Source organism: Micromys minutus (genome assembly GCF_963924665.1).
Source record: "Micromys minutus genome assembly, chromosome: 29".
NCBI classification, from domain to species: domain Eukaryota; kingdom Metazoa; phylum Chordata; class Mammalia; order Rodentia; family Muridae; genus Micromys; species Micromys minutus.
The window spans coordinates 13,572,096-13,591,338 of NC_137964.1; the positions used below are offsets into that span (position 1 = coordinate 13,572,096).

General features: G+C 52.0%; 1 protein-coding gene across 3 annotated transcripts in view; it reads right to left on the reverse strand.

Moving 5' to 3' along the window:
* Window positions 1–685: 685 nt before the first annotated feature.
* DTX2 (deltex E3 ubiquitin ligase 2) overlaps window positions 686–19,243 on the reverse strand; it is a 36,555-nt gene continuing 17,997 nt past the window's right edge. For 2 of the 3 annotated variants that reach the window (XM_080940720.1, XM_080940721.1), the window contains exons 5-11: window positions 11,891–11,994; window positions 7,290–7,427; window positions 5,312–5,385; window positions 4,672–4,830; window positions 3,050–3,211; window positions 2,384–2,473; window positions 686–1,262 (exon numbers count right to left, since the gene is read on the reverse strand). In XM_080940720.1, coding sequence (XP_080796846.1) covers window positions 1,035–1,262; window positions 2,384–2,473; window positions 3,050–3,211; window positions 4,672–4,830; window positions 5,312–5,385; window positions 7,290–7,427; window positions 11,891–11,994 — 955 coding nt within the window. In that variant the 3' untranslated portion in view covers window positions 686–1,034. The remainder of the gene's footprint in view (window positions 1,263–2,383; window positions 2,474–3,049; window positions 3,212–4,671; window positions 4,831–5,311; window positions 5,386–7,289; window positions 7,428–11,890; window positions 11,995–19,243) is intronic. The other variant, XM_080940722.1, reaches the window with a different exon arrangement.

The following is a 19,243-nucleotide window of genomic DNA, read 5'->3' on the forward strand; positions in this document are numbered from 1 at the left end:
ATAGGGAGGGGACTAGAAACCACACCTCTCCCTGAGGAGCTTCGGAAAGTTAGTGATTGCTGGGGAGAGAGAGTCACTTCTCTCCAGTGGTACGCCCAGGGCCAATTACCCACATTGCTGTAAACCCCTTTTCCACGTAGCTCACAAACACAGGACATGAATATAGGACAGGGCTTGTTAGGAAGAGGGAGTCTAGTAGAAGGGGGGCGGGGGCAATGGCAGAGGACAACAGGAAGTGAAAATGACTAAAATAAGGGAAAAAATAAGAACCTGTCATGTGTGGTAATCTACACCTGTAATCTCAGGACTGCAGTGGCTGAGGCAGGAGGATCATATGAATTAAATAATGAGACCCAGTCTCAAAAGCCAGGGCCTAAGAGGAAGGCCTCAGAAGGCCCCTGTCAGTCACTACACCTCCAAGCATGCTCATTACTGGGAAACACAGAGGCAGCACCCTCCCTGTGTGAAGAGCACTTAGGAAAGGACACTATATAAGAATAAGGGGTGGCTGCTGTGACAGGACCACCATGCTAGGGACCTCACAGCAAGGAGCATACATGTGCCTTTGTCCTCGCTTCCTGAGTTGAATAAGTATCAACGAAGATGGCTCTTGCTCCACCACAGGAGCTCATGCGTCATCAGATACACACATGTTCGCGCATACACACACCTCTCCACAGATGCATGTTGGCTATAGGGTCTTTATTGCAAATAAAATCTGAGGTATGAGAAGCTGACCAGAAGCTGGGAGTATGGTAGTCCCTGTTCACCCCTTGCTGGGTCACCAGCCCACCCGAGGCTGGAAGGGCCGTTCCCATCCCTGCACTGAGGTAGCTCCAGCTTAAGCTTCCACAAGTACAATACCAAGGGTGCCCATTCTCCAGGCAGACCCCAACCCAGACAGGATGGTGGCAAAGAGAAGCCCAAACTTTAGGAGGAGGTGCAACCCCAGTGGGCTACACAAACCCAACAAACACTCTTGCCTCTCAGCAAAGGCACACCCTCCTGCCCACCCCAGAGGCGGGCCTGAAGGGTCACTGCTGTTCCAGGCAGTCTTCGGTCACTCCCTGGGCAGCTAGCTCGGCCAGGACATTCTGCAGGTAGTTGGGGTCTGGATAGCCATGGCCGGTCACATTTCGGTCCATCTCAGTCTTGTGGTGGATCTCGTTCCACACTACAGTGTCGGTCTCTCCCGTGGTGCTGGACGTCCCCACAGTAAAGATGAGTCGTCTCTTCCAGGCCACCTTCAGGAGCTCCAGGACCTGCCGGAAAGAGGGAAGGACATTCCTTTGACAGCCACTAGGGCTCTGCTCTGCCACACTGCGCTTGGCATGAGGTGGACCTGTGCAGGATCAGGTACTGACACTTCTCACCAGCCTTGACCCAGCCCAGCCCTCTCCACCTTGGTTTTACCCGAGCCGGCCTTCCCTGCAGATCTGACTAGACCAGCAGCCTCCCTCTCTCCCCCGCAGGCCTCCTGCTCCTCCACACACAGCTTGAGGCAAAGAGTGGACCTCAGTGGTGGAGCAGTTATCTGGGAATGCCACCTCAGAAGGGACAGAGATAAGGCCAGCAAGATGGCACAGTGGGTTACACAAACCTGATGAACAAGCTGGATGCTCAGACCACAAAATGGTGAGGGAAAGGACTCCAGAGCTGTCTTACCATTTCCACATGAAAGCCATGCACAGCCCTTATGGTCCCATACCCCAAATAAAAGAAAAAAAAAAAACCCAAGTCCAGCTCATCACACAGTAGCTGGAAGAGTTTATACTTTATTAATTTTTTATGAACACGGAACCCTTCATGAGTTTGCGTGTCATGTTTGCGCAGGGGCCATGCTAATCTTCTCTGTATCGTTCCAATGTTACTCTATGTGCTTCCGGAGCGAGCACTGGGCTTTATTTTTTGAGGGGTTAGGGCCTTGCTGAGGATGGCTTTGAAGTCTTGATGCTTCTGCCTTCACCCCCCAAGTACTGGGATTGTAGAAATGTGCCACTGTGCTCGGTTTATGGAGATCTGTGTACACCAGGCAAGCACTCCACACCGAGCAGCCAGGAGAGCTACCCTTGCTGTGGTCTCAGAATGCCTGACCTGTGGCAGGGCTGGAGCCTCCTCATCCTTGTGGTTTGGGCCCTGCCCTTCCCCAGGCCTATATCCAAGCTCACAAGTCAGCTATTCTATAAGGCCTCTTCCTCAACTCTAAGTCCTTGCTGAAGTCCCACGCTGGCAGGTGTCCCTAGTGTTTCCTGTGTCCGCTCACCATGCTGACCCAGCATTGGAGCCTGGCTGTCCTCTCTGTAGTTGCTGTTTAGGCCAAATCTCCCCAAACATGGTGGGTCCCTGGTGAGGGGAAACAAACGGTGTAGGGGTGGGGACTTACCTTGCGGCCCTGGGGGCTATCTGGCAGGTAGCACTGCCGGGGAAAGCCTCGGGCAGTGAATGGTTTCCCAGGGCTGGGGTGCTCGGGTCCCTGTGAGAGGAATGTGACAATGTGATGGCAGACCTGTGGCTGGCCATAGCCTAGCCTTCTAAGCTGGGCCCACTCCTGTGCCAGGACTCACAGTCATTCAACCTACTACTGCGGCTGGCCCGGCAACCTCCTCTGCCCTAGACTCTGAATCTACCAGAGGTGAGGGCGGGCATGCCTGCTCTGCCTACCTTTCCTCAAGACCCCCTGGATCGCGTTTCTCACACGGAGCCTCGGAATTGAGTCCCTTAGGAACAACAGGCCTGCCCCACTCTTCAGCCTTCCTGCCCTGTACCCCACCACCTACACAGCACACTCGTGGGGCCCCGATTCTCCGGCCCCAACACAATGCTCTTTATGTTTTAAGCTTGATCTGTACAGACCACACGAGCTCAGCTGACTCCTCCTATGGGAGAGTTTGTTCAGTCAGAGAGGGGCCTAAGGACTTCTTCCATTACTCAACACCCCAGCACTCCTCCAGGCAGGGTTATCCTGACCCTGTATCGGGAGCAGATGGTGAGAGCACGCTGGGCGGGAAGAGGGGCGCTCAGGAATGGGGAGTCTGGCCAGGCCCCTCACCTGGATGCCATGGGGGATATTGTAAACAATGAGTATAGTCCCGCAGTCTTCGTGGCCTGGGAGGGACATGTGGAATCTGAACACCTCCATCTTCCCCCACGGCTGCGTTCCAGTCTTCTCCCCATAGATGGTTTTGCAGGACGGACACTGTAGACTCCCGTCCTAGAGAAGGTGGATGAGACAGAATGAGCCAAGTCCACAGGAGAGCCACATTCAGATGGCAGGAGAGGTCAGCACGGTTGACTCTGACCCCAAGCAGCCTCTCCTCAAGGAACCTGGACCTTAGTGGTGCACTGTAGGCTACACTGTGTACGAAGTCCCATTCAACTGGTAAGACACCAGCAGACCAGCACGTGGCAGGAAAATGAGGGTCAAGTCCCACTTAGTCACTTGGACAGACAGACCTCTTTGCACATGGCTGTCAGAAGGGACAAGGAAGTGGGCCTCAATGACTACTGTGTGACTTAGTTCCCACCCCTACATGCCCAGCCTGACTAAACTGCACAGGACAGCAGCTGTGTCAGCTGCCGAGGGCCTGAGGCCTCTCCCTGTGTGAGGACGCAGGCAGCCTGCAGTGAGGAGTGGACCCTAGACAGATGCAGTGGTTTTGTCCATTTGATTTAGCTGCTTCTTTATTAATGTGTGTTTCTGCGTGTGCATGTGCGTGTAGAGGTCAGCGGACAACTTTATGGCTCTGTCCTTCCATCTTTACATGGACTAAGGGGATTAGACTTGTTCTGGAAGCTCCTTTACAAGCCTGCCCTGTTCGTCTGTCTGAGGCAGTCTGAACGCAGGCCAGGCTAGCCTTGCACCCGAGCCTCTTGCATGAACCTCCTGAGTGCTAAGAAAGCAGGTGTCCATGTGAGTGGTCCTGAGCCTTTTCATCCTCGCATGGCTTACTACTCAGGACTCTCATTCAAGGTATGTGCAAGTGACATCCATGGAAGAAGCAGTGTGTAGGAGACAGCCCTAAAGCCCACAAGCCAGCTGGAGGGACCATGTACTTAGTCCTGTCGGACATGTTCCTAAAGCTTGGGTGAGGCTCAGGGACCCAGATGCACACTCAGAAACATCTTCTTCTTTTCTTTTTAAAAATTTTTATTTATTTATTATATGTGAGTACACTGTAGCTGTCTTCAGATACACCAGAAGAGGTATCAGATCTCATTACAGATGGTTGTGAGCAACTATGTGATTGCTGGGATTTGAACTCAGGACCTCTGGAAGAGCAGTCAGTGCTCTTAACCACTGAGCCATCTCTCCAGCCTGAAACATCTTTTTCTGATGCTGTGAGTAGAACCCAGGGCAAGTGCTCTACCAGTGAGCCAGGCCCCTAGCCTAGGTCTGTATGGTCTAGTCAGGAGCAATCCCAAGCCTTGTCACCCCATGGCTGAGCAGCTGCCCTTCAGCCTGCTGCCGAACTAGCACCAGAGATATCTTGGCTACTTCTTTGTTTTCTCGAGGCAGGGTCTCTCTCTATAGCTCAGGTTGTCTTAGAACTTAATGTTCCTACTGCCTCAACTTCCAAAGTACACAGGTATATGACACCATATTGAGGCGGTAGGTTTAAAAGGGGCCATGGGGACAGGTCCTTGCAGCCCCACCCAGACCGATTGTGGTACCTTGTTCCCGTTGCAATACATGGCCAGCAGGCACAGCAGGTGGAAGGCATGGCTGCACTTGGTGAGGCGACCCACGACCATGGGCCCGAGGGCCTTGCTGTCAGTCACGTCACTGTACCCGGAGGCCACAGACAGTTTTTCCATACAGATGATGCAGTCCTGCAGGGGGCACACAGCACACACTTGCCACCATGCACCCACTGTACGGGTCACAGCGATCCAGTGAGAGGGAGAAAATCCTGGGTCGGTCAGAAGAAGGGGACACTAGGCCATCAAGTCAACCCAGAGACTATTCTAGAATAGGATAGGACCACACAGGTATGTCCTTTAAAAGGTGACCAAAAACCACAGGCCACAAGGCAAAAAGAACAATCCAATGGTTCTTACTAGAGACAAGAGCCAGAGGGGAAGGGGTGTCCCTTAGACAAGGGCACCTTGCTCCTTCACAAAGCTGGCCTGAGCAGAGTCAGACAGGCATGCCTTCCCGACAGGCCTGAGGGGAAAACACACTGCTCAAGACCTCAGCTTGGCCATGAGGTGAGAGTGGGCTCTGGCCACCTCTTCTTAGTGATGTCTATCTATCGATGAGTGGCCGGAACCAGTGTGAGCCCCTCGAAGACCCTCCTCCTAGGACACATACCTCTTCAGGGGCCACTTTCAGTTCCTCAGTGTACTTTCTGATCACCTGCTCCGGCTCGGGCTTAGGCGCCCCTTCTGGAAGAGAGCGGGATGTGAGTGCCGTCCCGGGCATGCAAGAGGGGACAGCAATGCTGGGGGAGGAAGGAAGTAGGCAGGCAGGCAGAAGTTCCGGCTTCGAGGAGGAAAGGTTAGCAGGGCTGAGACAGGAGAGTTAGCTTGAGAGACAGGGCAGCCTCCGCACAGGCACAGGATGCCAATACCTGACCCAGCTACCTGCTTACAGACAGTCTGGTCCAAAAGGGAGGTTCACAGAAGCAGAGGATCCATAACAGACCAGCATGTACCCCTGAGCAATGTCCCCGAGGAAAGCACCCCAGAGGTGTCAAAGACCCCAGGAGGTGATGCTGCCTGTCCAACTGTCAACACTTCCGTAGAAATGTCAGTGAGAGGTAGTTTCCAGTCTAGCGGGCATGGGAGGGGCAACGTGAGCATCTGTGTGCACTGAGAATGCTGTCATACCTCACTCCCACCTTGGGACTGGAGGATCTGGGTCACAAGCTCACTGGGCTCAGAAACTGAGGGATCCTGGAAGTGGCTGGTTGTGCATGGGGCTTAGGGTCCCTGAGCTAGGGACCAGAACTCTCCAAGGAGCAAAAGAGTCAGAACAGAGTAAGCAGCAAGTTCTCAGAGTCTCAGCCGAGCTAGAGAAGGGGCAGAAAGGGACCGGGGAGAATAATGTAGGGATGAAGCAGCCACCCCACCAGGGCTCCACTGTTGCCAGAGGCCATCTTGAAGCCCTCAGCCCAAGGCCGCAGATTTATAACCTGAGAGTCGGACCACAGGACTCCTCCAGTGCAGAGAAGCAGGTGACAGCCACATGGCAAGGTGGTTTAGTGTAGAAGCTGGAATCAGGGGACATAGGGCTTGTCTAATTCATATGTTATGACCAAATCTGACCACCTCAGAAACCCTAGAATTTGTCAACTGATAGGAGGTGTCAGCTGTTAGCTCCTGGGGAGATGTACAAACCAGCAGAGGGTACTATATACACTTCATTTGGCTTATACTCATCAAAGACACAGACAGACACACAGACACAGACACACACCTCTACCTCTCGCAATCCCTGCAAACATTCACACTATGACCACTGGTAAAGAAACCAAACAAAAAGGTCAACAGCACTGTAGCTTCCACAGGAGGGATCTGGGAGCCTTACACGAGCCCAGTCAGTCAGGCCTGGTGGTGCAATGTCTTGAAGTAGTCTTGGGAAAACAGCAATAGTTTGTTTCAAAAACTGATCTGTGGCTTCAGAAGTCTTGGGAACCCTCTTCCAGCACCTCATCTCCCTCTGTTTGAGACCAGCTAAGCATGTTGCTGCCCACTTGCCCACACAGCTTTCAAGAGCTGAAAGGAGCTTCGGTTACCAGCATTTCCCATAGTGGGCAGGCCAGCCACATCGATGCCAGGAGAGGCACCTACACCCAAGAAGGCCAAGTGTCTGGATCCTTCCCAAATGGGGTACACTAAGAAGCTGCCAGCCTGTGCAGTTCACAGATCTGCCTCCACAGAAGCAGAATTCAAGTGTGTGCAGACAACTAGGACTTTCAGCTTGGCGGGCAGACTGCTTGCCTGGCATGCATAGAGCCCTCCCTGGGTTCCATACTCAACGCTACATGAACTGGACGTGGTGGGAGATGCCAGCAAGACGATCAAAGTTCAAGGTTGGTGAGGCCCCCTGAAGAGACAGCAGGATCACAATCTGCAGCAAACACTGCAAAGTTCCGTGTCCTCAGTGACAAGCCCATTACCCGACAATGCCAACTGAGAAATGCCAGTAGCCACCTGTGCTGGCAGACAGGGCAGGGAGAAGAGATGCAGGAGGAGAAAAGGGCCATGGTGGGCAAAGAAGAGAGTCCAGGCAGCAAGATTTGGAGGAAGCTGAGCAGGGCTAGAGAGTGTGTGTGAACCAGAACTACCTTTTACGGACATTTTCCTCAGCCTCTTAACTGAGCTGTGACTTTTAGAGGCCGGACGGGAGGCAGGAGGGCCGGTGGGCCGGGGTGCACGGCTAAGACACACAGGGAGTCCAATGGCTGACAGCACACTCGTCATGCCTGCACGGGTGCGAGATCAGACATGCAGAGGGGACAAACGTTAGAAGGAGGCATTTCACACTCGGTGTTCACGACCCTGCTGAGAGTGAAGTGGTGACATTGTGGTTGGCCGTCAAGACCAAAATCTCCTTCTGATCACTGGAAGGGTACCAGTGCCTCCCCAGACCAGCAATGCAGTGCTCCAGCCCAGACGCCAGAGAACCTGGACTCCACGTTCCCCAGGAGTCTGCATAAGCAACTGCCAAGCCTGTGCCCACAGTCTGTAGGGACAAAGTAGGGGACAGGATGGTGGCAAGGGCAGAACAGCCCAGGGGCCTCCTGAGTGGTGTCTCCCATGCCAGGTGCAGGGAAGGAAAAGACAGGAACGTGGCAGGGGGCAGGGTGCAGCCAAGCTGTGGCAACAGGGACAGTCCCAGGAGTGCTGGCTCCAAGAGCCGGGCCTTCCCTTGATCCTTTGCTAGAGCCACTTGGCCTCGCTGTGCCCTTTGGCTTCTAGTGAGATGCTACCCACCAGCTGCCCTCAGCCCTTCTGGACTGTGTGTGACCATGGCTAACACTGTGTCAACCTGACAGGCTCTAGAACCACCAGGAGACATGCCTCCGAACACATCCATGAGTCTCCAGATTAACTGGATTAACTGAGGCAAAGAGCCTCTGACTGCGGGCTCCTCTGCCCCTGGGCTGTTGTCTGACTGACAGAGGGAAGCAAGCCAGGCTGCCGGTACTCCTCTCTCTGGCTTCCAGACTCGGATGTGATGTGACCAGCTGCCTTCCCACCACGTCCTCAGACCGAGACAAAACAAACCTGATTCTTCCTTCCTCTCCTCCTAGCTCTTTCTGTCTGGTATTCTGTCACAAGAAGGGGTAAAGTAACTACACACAGCTTTAGTGACACTGCACAAGTGGCACTGCTCCAAAGCAACCCCGGAGTCCCCAACTGTGGCTTCTTTCATCTACTGGAAAAAATTGGCAAAAGGAACTGATGCTGACCCTGGCCGGGCTCCTGTCTCCACAGGACTACCCCACTGGGACCCACACTTTCCCTAGATGGACACTCCCCTGAGGATGTCCCCTCTCTGCATTCTCCAGTAACCTGACACTTCCTGGGAAAGAATGTTTGTTCTCTTGCTGGAGGTCCTGGTCCCTGCCACACTGCACCCCACCCCCCACCCCCCAAAAAGAATCAGAAACACATACAAGTTCTCCCAGATCTTAGTCTCATTCCAAAGGCCCTCCTTCAAGGAATGGATGCCTTGGCTTCTTAGCCACCTTGACAGCAGCTTCCCTGGTCCTCTGAACAGGCCTCCAGAGCTGGCGCAGCCCCTACACACCCCATTCCTGTTAAGGATAGGCTGAACTAGAGAAGAGCTGAGAAGCAGCCAGAGCCACCGCTCTCAACTAGGTAATGAGCAGGCTGTGCTGGGCACAGAAGCAGAGGCCAGCACTACCTGGGCAGCACAGCAGAGGCAGGCTGGGGACTGTGTGACGGCCTCTCACTAGGAGGGTGGAGCACCTACTGGGTGGGGCACCAGAGCAGGGCACTCCACTCTAAGTATGTTCCTAGGCACAAATGTAGTTGCCACAGGAAATGGGGTTTTGTGGCAATCGGACAAGGGGTGCAAATGGCAGAAAGACAAAAGGGAAGAGATGGATTAGCTTTTCTTCAGAGAGCTCTGCCTCCTGACAGTGTGCAATGTGAGTGGACGCCTCACGTATCCCTACTATACACCTGCCGTGAGAACTGTACCCGTGGATCCATACATTCAAATAAAAGCACTTCATACTTGGGTCTCAGGCCAGGTACTTAGTCACACACAACACAGTGGTGCGTCCCTCACATCCCAGGGGCTGAGCAGGTGTGCTCTCAGCTGGTGGGCATCACTGTGCACGCTGGCAGAGAACCCACCTCACCACCACCTAGCTTCTCCACCTAGCTATGTGAAACCCCTCAGGCTTGTTTTCTGGTATCATTACCTCAGCATGAGCCCCACAGGATAAAGATGCTTCTGACCCACTCTTGTCCGCCCGGCATCCCAGACAGTCTATCTGTGCAGGAGGCGTGGTCAGAGGAGCACAGAGATCCCCTGGACCACCACCATCAGCCCCAGGAACGGCTCATGATTCCTGCCCCTCTGACACTGTGTCCAGCCCTGCCACTCCAGTCACACAAGAACCTACGTAGGAATAAAGAGTGAGCTCTGTGTGGGGATGCGGCTCAGATGGCAGGGTGCATGACACTGCATAAGCTGGCCATGATGGTGCAGCCCTCTAATTCCAGACTTAAGAGATGGAGGCGGGAAGATTGGGCGTTCATGCTCATCCTCAGCTATACTGAGACAACACTGAGGCTAGCCTGTGCTGTATGATGCTGTTTCAAAAACAAAGAGTTCCCACTTCAAAGTTACGTAATGATGAAACAGGAACACCAAGGACCACGCTGTTCATCACTGCCGTGGTTCCGCACTGTCCAGCAGCCAGCCCTGCAGGGTGACCCTTTCCTACCTAACACGACCTCTCCGGATGCCACGTTGAAAGGTTCTTCCTTCCAAATAGTTGAATCTAAACCTCCTCCTGCACCTTGCTGAGATAGACTTTACCTAGGTGTGAGGGGAGGCCAGGCTGCATGTGAATTCCCTGCCCACAAGCTTACAACATCTAACCACCCAGTGCAACTATCCAAGGGACCTACTTACTGTGAACACAGCCTCAGCTGTCTAATTCCCCTGTATCAGCTGTAAAGGACCAAGAGCCATTGCACTGTTCTGTCTTCATCTAAAATATTTTTTTCTTGCCAAGTATGGTGGCGTATCCCCTTAACCATAGTACTCGGGAGGCAGAAGCTTGAACTCTGTGAGTTCAAGGCTAGCTACGTAGTAAGACCCTGCTTCAAAAATAAGTAATTTTTTCAAAAAATAAAATAATATTTCTTTTTAATTAAGTGTCTCTTTGTGCCTACAGAGGCCAGAGTGGGTGCTGGGGTCACAGGCATTCCTGAGCTGCCAGTGTGTATGCAGTGTATTTGCAGTGTATGAGAGCCTGCCTGCACAGATGTGCATTTCCATGTGTGTGCCTGGTGCCCACAGAGGTCAGAGAGAATGCTGGAACTACAGTCTCAAGGGCTGTTTACCTGTCTCGGGGGTGCTGGGAGCCAAGCCCAGGTGCTCTTAACTGCTGAGTCATCTCCAGCCTGTCTTCCACACACCCCAGAAATGACAAATGATCTCAGTGGCTCCCCACAAAGAAGGCCTGATAAAGTACTAGCACGGTTACAGAGATCTTCAGTCTCTCCCAGAGCCAAGGGCACCCACACTTCCTCTGAAGGCAGCTCTCCGAGAATGGACAGCCATCTGCCACCAGCCTGGGCACGCAGGCCTTTAATCCCAGTACTTGGAAGGCAGAGGTAGGTGATCTCTGAGTTCCAGGCCAGCCTGGCCTACAGAGTGAGTTCTAAGATAGCCTGGGGATACACAAAAAAAATTCCGTCTCAAAAACTAAAAAAAAAAAAAAAAAGGGGGGGGGAGACCCAGGAGGCTAGTGAGATGGCTGGTAGGACAAGGTACTTCATCAAAGCCCAACGACTTGAGTCTGATCCCTGGGACATGATAGGAGAAAACTGACCCCTACAGGCTGTTCTGACCTCCCACAGCCTGTCCACCACCACTCCTACACACAAATAAATATAATTTTTAGAGCTTTTAAGGCCTGGGAAGAAGCTAGCCCACATAGAAAAAGCTAGGGCCAGTGGTGTTCATTTGTAGTTGCAGGGGCAATCAGATCCCTGGAGCTAGTTGGCTGGGTAGTCAGCCAGCCTAGGAGAACCTGTGAGTCCCCGGCCAATGAGAGACTAATTTAAAACACCAGGTGACTGGCTGCCGAGGAGGTCCTCTGGGTCCACCTGCATGCACACTCACAAGACACAAAAACCAAAACAAAATGCCCAGACCTAGGGGCTGGAGAGACAGCTAAACAGTTAAAAACACTCACTGTTCTTGCAGGTTCGGTTCCCAGCACTCAAACCAGGAAGCTTGTAAGTGTCTGCGTTTCTAGTTATAAGAAATCTGATGCCCTCTTCTGGCCTTTTCAGGAATCTGTACTCACATACATCGTTCTGGTACGTACATGTACACAATAAACAAATCATAAAACACACACACACATAAGACCTAACTGGGGCCAAAAGGTCTCATGACTCCCTTCAGGGCCCTGTAAGGAAATGTTCCAACTACAGTTCAACTGGATGTAAATGCTAGAAAGGTTTCCACCAGGCCTGACACACCCAGGGCTAGAGAGGCTCCTAGACTTGCTCCCTGAGGGGGTGGTGGGATATACCAATCACCCAAAAGAGGCACTGATCCTCAAGAAGTTACTTTGGATTTCCCCCGAGGATTCAAAGGGAGATGGGGCCTTCACTCCGCCACTCCCTCCCCAGTAAGCCTGGGTCACAGTCTATTAGGACTGCTTACCTGCAAGCGCCTGCTGGACCCTGCTGGGCTTTGGCATCTGCACGGGCACAGTGGTGGGGGCGCTCCCTGGGTTGCTGGAGGAGGGACCGCTGGGGAAGGAGGCACTTGAGGAGAGAAGAGAGCAAACTCAGTGAGCGGTGCCACAGCAGGCCTGGGAGGCTCCCCAGCCGCACTCTCTGAGCAGCCTGTGGGTGGAGGCTGAGTGCTGTTTCCCCAGGGGGTTCACAAATTCTGAAGATAAGGCGTTCAACCAGGTTTCATGTGGATGTTAAAAAGGCATTCTGTCACTGTCACTTTCATAGGGGACACACACACACACAGAAGCACGGAGCATTAGGGCCAATGAGATGGCGCAACCCTTTGTGTGCACTTCCTATCACAGAGCCGCCCACTCTGAGTTTAATTCCCAGAACCCAGAGTGGAAGCAGAAAACCAGTTCCTGCAAACTACCCCCTGTGGGCTGTGGCACCTGTGCCCCCTACACACTAATAAATACATGCAAAAGAAATTTAAGGAAGGCTCTGGGCTAAGCATCATGGCACACTCAAAGGGCCAGCCTGGTCTATATAATGAGTTCAGAGGCACCCAGGGGCCAGTTCAGCCTACATCTCAAAAAGACAGAAACAGAAATAAAACAGGAAAGCCTGCCCACACAGAGTGCAGCAGGCGGGTCATTTTAACAAGTAATAGAGACCACCAACACTGGCAGCAATGGCAAAGTCAGTATCGTACACTATGCAACCAGAAAGTTCCGACGCTATTTCCGTGGAATTCCTACCAAAATGAAGCTTATGGATTTGAGTGCTTATCCTGTGTGTAAGGCAAACTCTGAGTTCTAGCCACAAAAATAAAAATTTTAAAGAGTTTAGTATTAACTGTATGCATGTGTTATGCATGTGTGTGGGTATGTATAGTCATATCTTGAAAGTGTGTATGTGTGTGCGTACGCTTGTGCACAGAGGCCCCAAGAGGAACCTGAAGTCACAGGCAGTTCTGTATCCTCAGGGCTTCCAGGCCAGCCAGTCTAGTGAGCTCCAGGTTCAATGAGAGACCCCATCTCAAAAAAAAAAAAAAAAAAAAAAGAAAAGAAAAGAAAAAGAAAGAACAAGTAGGAAGAGGCAGAGGCAGGTGGATCTCTGTATGAGGCTGGTCTATGTAGCAAGTTCCAGGCCAGCCAAAGTCACCAAGCTCAACACCAGCCTGAGTTATACAAGGAGGTTTACGGTCTGCCTGGGCAGCTTGCTGAGACCTTGTTTCAAAGTAAAAAGAGAACTTGGGGTGCTGGTGAGATGGCTCAGTGGGGACAGGCACTTGCTGACGAGGTCAAACCTTGGAACTGATGTGGTAGAGAAAGAGAACTCACTCCTGAAGTGCACATGAATCAGCAGATACAAGGGTATGTGTACAAATGCATTCACACACACACAAAATACATAAATGTAAAAGACTCATGTTTGTAGCTCAGTGGTAGAGTCTTGCCCAACATGGGTGAGGCCCTGGGTTCAATCCCTAGAACAATCCTTAGAATACATCACACAGGAACACCACATGCAAGACATTCTGGTTTCTGGCAGAACTCTACTTCAAGAACAGTTGGCTAAGGGCCTGAATTCCTACTAGCTCCTCCTTCCCACCCGAGGCCCTTCTGGGTCCTTCATGTATCCCTGCCCATTCTGATGATGAAATGTAAAGATTACAAAACCTTCACATGCGGTCCCACACAGAGCACTCCTCAGGGCCAGAACACGGAAGGCACTCGGCATCGAGAATAGGCACTATCTGGCTCCTGCACAGCTACGGGCATACCAGCCACTGCCTCCAGGGTCTGCCCCAGACTTGCCACACAGCCAGCCACAGATCAGAGTGGAGTGTGGAAGCTGCAGGCAGCTGGTGATCTCATCCAGCTGGGAAGCCACACACCCAACTGGAACTGGGCGTAAGGGAGGGCCTCCTGCAGGGCCTGAAACAGCATTGCCCCAGGATTGGCCTGAGTGATAATGTGGGTTTTATTTGCTAGGCAGTGATGGTACAGCCTTTAGTCCCAGCACTTGGGAGGCAGAGGCAGGTGGATCTCTGAGTCTGAGGTCAGCTGGTCTACAAAGTTCCATGACGGTCAAAGTTACACAGTAAAACCCTGTCTGGAAAAACACCTTGTTTTGAGTTTCTTGAATGTTCTCTACAAATAAGATAACCTCATGTGGTGAGGCTTCCTGTCCCCTCTATTCTCAGCCCTAAAGAAGGTGAGGCTGAGAACATTATGGGTGCGCCGATAAAGTCAGAGCTCGGCTATTGATGCTACCCAGCTTGAAAGCTCCATCCCTCCCTAAGCCTGCTTCTGCCCCTTCCCTTCTTTCTTCCTTCAGCTACAGTAACATGCAGTCAAGGCTGGACTAGAACTCACAGAGTAGCTGAAGATGACCCTCAACTCCAGCCTCCAAACTCTGGAGTGTTGAAATTACAGGTGTACACTACCACACCCCATTTACTCATCGATAGATTAAAGCCAGGACTCTCTAGGCAATACTCCGCTAATTTAGCTATAGCCCAGGGCCCATGTGCCCCTCTTTGGGTAGTCTCATACATATCCCAGGCTGTTCTTGAACTCAGCACGTAAGGCAGGCTGCTGCCCACATCTCTCCCCTGACCCTCTCAAGAGGTTCATCTGTGGTGGGAGCCACTCAGATGCTCCATGTGTAAGTGAGGGCACTCAGCCCAGCATGATGCCATACACCTGCAAACCCAGCATTCCAGGCAGCACCAGAGAGGCAGGCAGACGGCCCAACGGTTGAGACAAGACATACATAGTAAATTCCAAGCCAGGAAGGGTCACATAGCAAGACCTTGCTTGAAAGGACAAAACTAAACAAACACAACAACCATGGCCTTCACCCACTTTACCTCTCCAGGGAGCAATGAACTTGAGCCCAGAACCAACAGTGCCAGAAAAACCAAAGTTTGGTTCTGCAGCTTCCCAACATAAGGTTGTCTAGGGAGAAAGCCCACGGCCACACAGAGATGGGGTCCCTGGCTACTTCCCCATTCCCAGGTCTCCCCTCACCAGAAAGACACATGAATGGGGAGAGAAAGCTGGACTCCATAACAAATGCAGCTGAGAATAAGAGACAAGGACTGTGATTCTGTGTGATGTGCACATGTGTGCAGGTGTGTTTTTGTATGTATGTGGAGGCATTCGGACATTGTGTCCAACATCAAGCTCAATTGTTTTACCTTATTCATTGAGGAAGGATCTCTCAATCAAACCCAGAGTTCACCGACATGGCTGCTTGCCAGCCACCTCACCTGGCTCTGAGGATGAAATTCCAGGAGAGCCACACCTAGCAGGCATTTGTGGTTTTCAGGGGCTTTGAACTCCCCATCTTTACACTGAATAACCAAGAGCTTTAATCTCAGAGCCTCCTCCCCATCCTGACTTTCACTGTTCCATACAGGCAGAACGAGGCTCAAGTCAAAGGAAATCCAATGTCGCCCCATCCCCCACCCTGGACTTGTGCTACATTCAGCTCCAATTTGGACAGAACAACAGTGGCAGTCTCTGAGGTGACACTACAGAGTGGCATGCCAGGTCCCATCCCAGTGCTTCCATAGGGTGACGAATACAAAGCCCAATATAAAAATCTCAAGACCCCTCATGTCTTCCAGGTGCAGAAAAAGACAAAGCCGGCCCCAGACCCCTCACTGAACTGAAAGATCCACAGCAGCATTGGAGAAAAAGGAGAATTCAGGGGCCAGCAAGGTGCCTTAGCAAGGGAGGGAGCCTTGCCTCCGGGGAATGGTGGGAGGAGAGAACCGATGTCTACACGTTGCCCTCTGACCTGCACACATGTGTCATGGCACAATGTATGCCTGTGCATGTGTGCATGTGGACACACACATGAATGTAATAAGAAGTATTTTAAAGCAGCTGAGCATGGTAGTACGCGCCTTTCACCTCAGCCCTCAGGAGGCAGAGGCAGGTGAACTCTGTAAATAAATGCAATCCAAGACAGCCGGAGCTACACAGTGAGATCCCTGCCTCAAAAAAATCAGAAGTTAATTAAATAAAATTTAATAAAAGGAAAAACCCTGGACCTGCAACATAATCTCTAACAGGACAGTGGCTGCCCCAAGGACACATGGCACAAACGGGAACACCGCAGAGCATCCGTTCTAACCACACAGGCAGGGCGGCCAGACTCCCAGGGCAGTGGCAGTGGGGAAGGGGGGCCCCTCAGAGCAGCAGCGAGAACACAGCAGATGCTGCTGGGTGTGGTGGCTCATGCCTGTGATTCCAACAGTCTGGAGACTGAGGAGGACTGTGAGTTCAAGCTAACTTGAGTTACATACAAGGCAGCTGACTACACTGCAAAATCCTGTCTCAAAAAAAAAGGGGGGAGTGGGGATTGAGGAAGATGGGGGGCAGGGTGAGAAGGCTTAATTGATAAAGCCTGAGGACCTGGCCTGATCCTTAGCACCCACATATTGGAAGGGGAGAAGCAACGTCAAGAGCCATCCTCTCATCTCTACCCTTACAGTGTGGTAAGCCAGTGCATACTTGTGCACACACACAAAAATACATCAACAAGATTAATATAAAAACTATAGTCGGGGGCTGGGAGGATGGTTAAGAGCATGGCTGCTCTTCCAGAGGACCCAGATTTAACTTCCAACACCCACAAAGTGACTCACAACCATCTGTAACTCGAGTCCCAGGGGATCCAACACCTTCTTCTGGTCTCACATACACACACACACACACACACACACATCACATACACATATTAAAAATATTTTTTTTTAAAAAACAAGCTGAGTAGGTTATGTGCATATAAACCATGTCATGTCCACAGCACACATACACTCTCTCTTCTTACATACAATCATGTGTTAAGCCACATTCGTGACTGTCCTCAGCTAGATGAAGCCTGTGGGGCACAGGCTGGACACACCTGGCTAATGTTCCAAAGCTGCCAGCCCTCTCACCACCCTTCATCAAAATGCTGGGCAAGTTGTCCCGCCCGGCTTTACAGCGATGGGTGTGAGCATGACACATTTGGAAAGTTTTCCAGCACCTTCATTAGAGCATGTGTTTTGCTGCTTAAAGGGATAAAACTTCAGCTACGAGGAAATGTTGCTATACCCAGAAGCTCAGTTACAAATGACACAGCTTTGTCTGGAGTGCATGTTCCCAGGGGGCACAGCCAGTTTCACTGAGCACAGAGTGAGGAGACCACACGTGTTTTAGAGAACAAAAACCTATGGAAAGGGTACGAGTTTCCACAAAAGCCTGGGGTGGCACTCTCAGTCGGGGCTTAGCAGCAGGCTCCCCCAGAATGTGCTCTGTTCAGTCTGGCCCTGCCTGACCACTGCTGCCTCCCTCCAGACAGCTCTGCAAACTCTCACCTAGTGCTGCTGACCCTCCCTTGGCTGTAAAACCTGTTACCACAGCCCCTGGGGAGAACAAGGGGCCAAATGTTTGCATTTCTCCCAGTGCCAGCTGGGGGAAGAGACCAGAGGGTTAGTTAAGCCCCATGGCTCTACAACCCATCAGAGCAGAGCGCTTGAGGAAGGCCACAGAATAAATCAGATATGGGAGGCTGGCAACATGCCACCAAGCCTGAGGGCCCGGAGTGAAATTCCCAGGACCTATGTGGTGGAAGGGGAGAACTGACTCCAACAGGCTGTCCTCTGACCTCCACACACACCAACCCACACGTACGAAACATACATGTAATATTTTAGTTTGAAAAGATAAGGGTAAACGTTTGCTAATTCAGACTGGATAGGTTCGAGCAAGTGAAAGGATGCCCCTCCCAGCCCCCAAAAGGACTAAGGAGACAGGGAAGCACAGTGATTATGCCGGGAGGCAGACAGCTTGCTCTGAAGCTGTCCAACCAACACAGCAGGCTGGCCCAGTTCCCCTTGTCTCCTGCCACCCAGAAAGTAACAACAGGCAGCACCTGCCCAGCAGCAATGGCCCAGTGACCTCCATCATCTGCCTGGCCTGCCAGAGTCCTAGCAATGTCTGTAGCCCTGGACATGGGGAGGAGAGGCCCCAACCTACAGGAGCCCAATCTGAGGAGAAAAAGTCCAAGACCAAGTCTGACTCATCCCGAGTCCCCAGGCAGAGCTCTGCTGAGTCGCCTCCCCAGTGGCTCATGAGCTGAAGGGCTGAGAATGTGAGGCAGTCTGAGCTACACAGGAGACTTTAGGCCAGGCTAGGCTAAGAATGAATTTTTACTTGGGACAGGGAGAAGGAGTAAAGGAGCAGGGAGGGGATGGGGAGGAAAAAAACACAAGGAAAGGAGATGAGGAAGAGGGCAGACAGGAAAAGAGAACAAAACAGAAAGATTTACCTCGACTCAGCAATTCAACAAAGCTGAAACTCTGCCTCAGTGTCCTCGAATGACTGCAGAATCCCATTCCCTCAAGGACTGACCCACACACTGAGCCTAAGTAGCAAGAGAGGGACACCCTGGGGAGCCCTGCAGGCTCAGTCCTGCACAGGGCCCAGTGATGCCTGTCTGCACTCCCACTCCCCAGAGATAGACCTGCACGCCCCAGAGGACGTATGCATGCCCCAACTCTGGCCAAAGACGCCTGGAGGATGGTGACGCAGGCCCTCTGCTCTCCCTTGTCTAGCAGACTCCCTCCTCACACTCAAGCCAGCCTCTGTGCCTGTGTGTCCCACAAAACCGCTTTTCTTTTTAGAGTCTGACAGGCGCCTAGGTACCACGCAAAGCAGACGGTATACTATTGAGCCACATCCCAGACTCTCACTGGGGTATTCTAGGCTGGTGCTCTACCACTGAGTCACGCCCCAAGCAAGGGAGATTCCAGATAAAGTCATGCTAGTGCTAAGCCAACCTGCAGGTCCTCATCTGCAGACATCTCTGATGTTCATTCCTGCCTATGTCACAAGCTCCCTGGGCAGCTCCAATTTGTTCAGGTGGGTTTAGAAAGTACTACCAGCTTTTCTAAGATTCCTGTGAGTACCAGGCACTTGTGTGTGTGTGTGTGTGTGTGTGTGTGTGTGTGTGTGTGTGTGTGTGTGTGGCGGTGCTGAGGATGGTGGAGTGACTGCCGAAGGCTCTAATGGGAGGAGGGGAAAAAAAAGAGGATGGAGAATTCCAGGCCGCCTGAAATACAGGGACTTTTTCTAAAAACAAACATAAAACACCAGAGCTGGTGAGATGGTTCAGTGGGTAAAGAAGATGGCTGTCAAGCCTGATGACCCGAGTTCAATCCCAGACCCATACATGGTAGAACTCACACCCTGCACTATGGCACCTGCACTTTTGCTCTTGCTCTTTCTCACTCTTTCTCAAACACACACACACACACACACACACACAC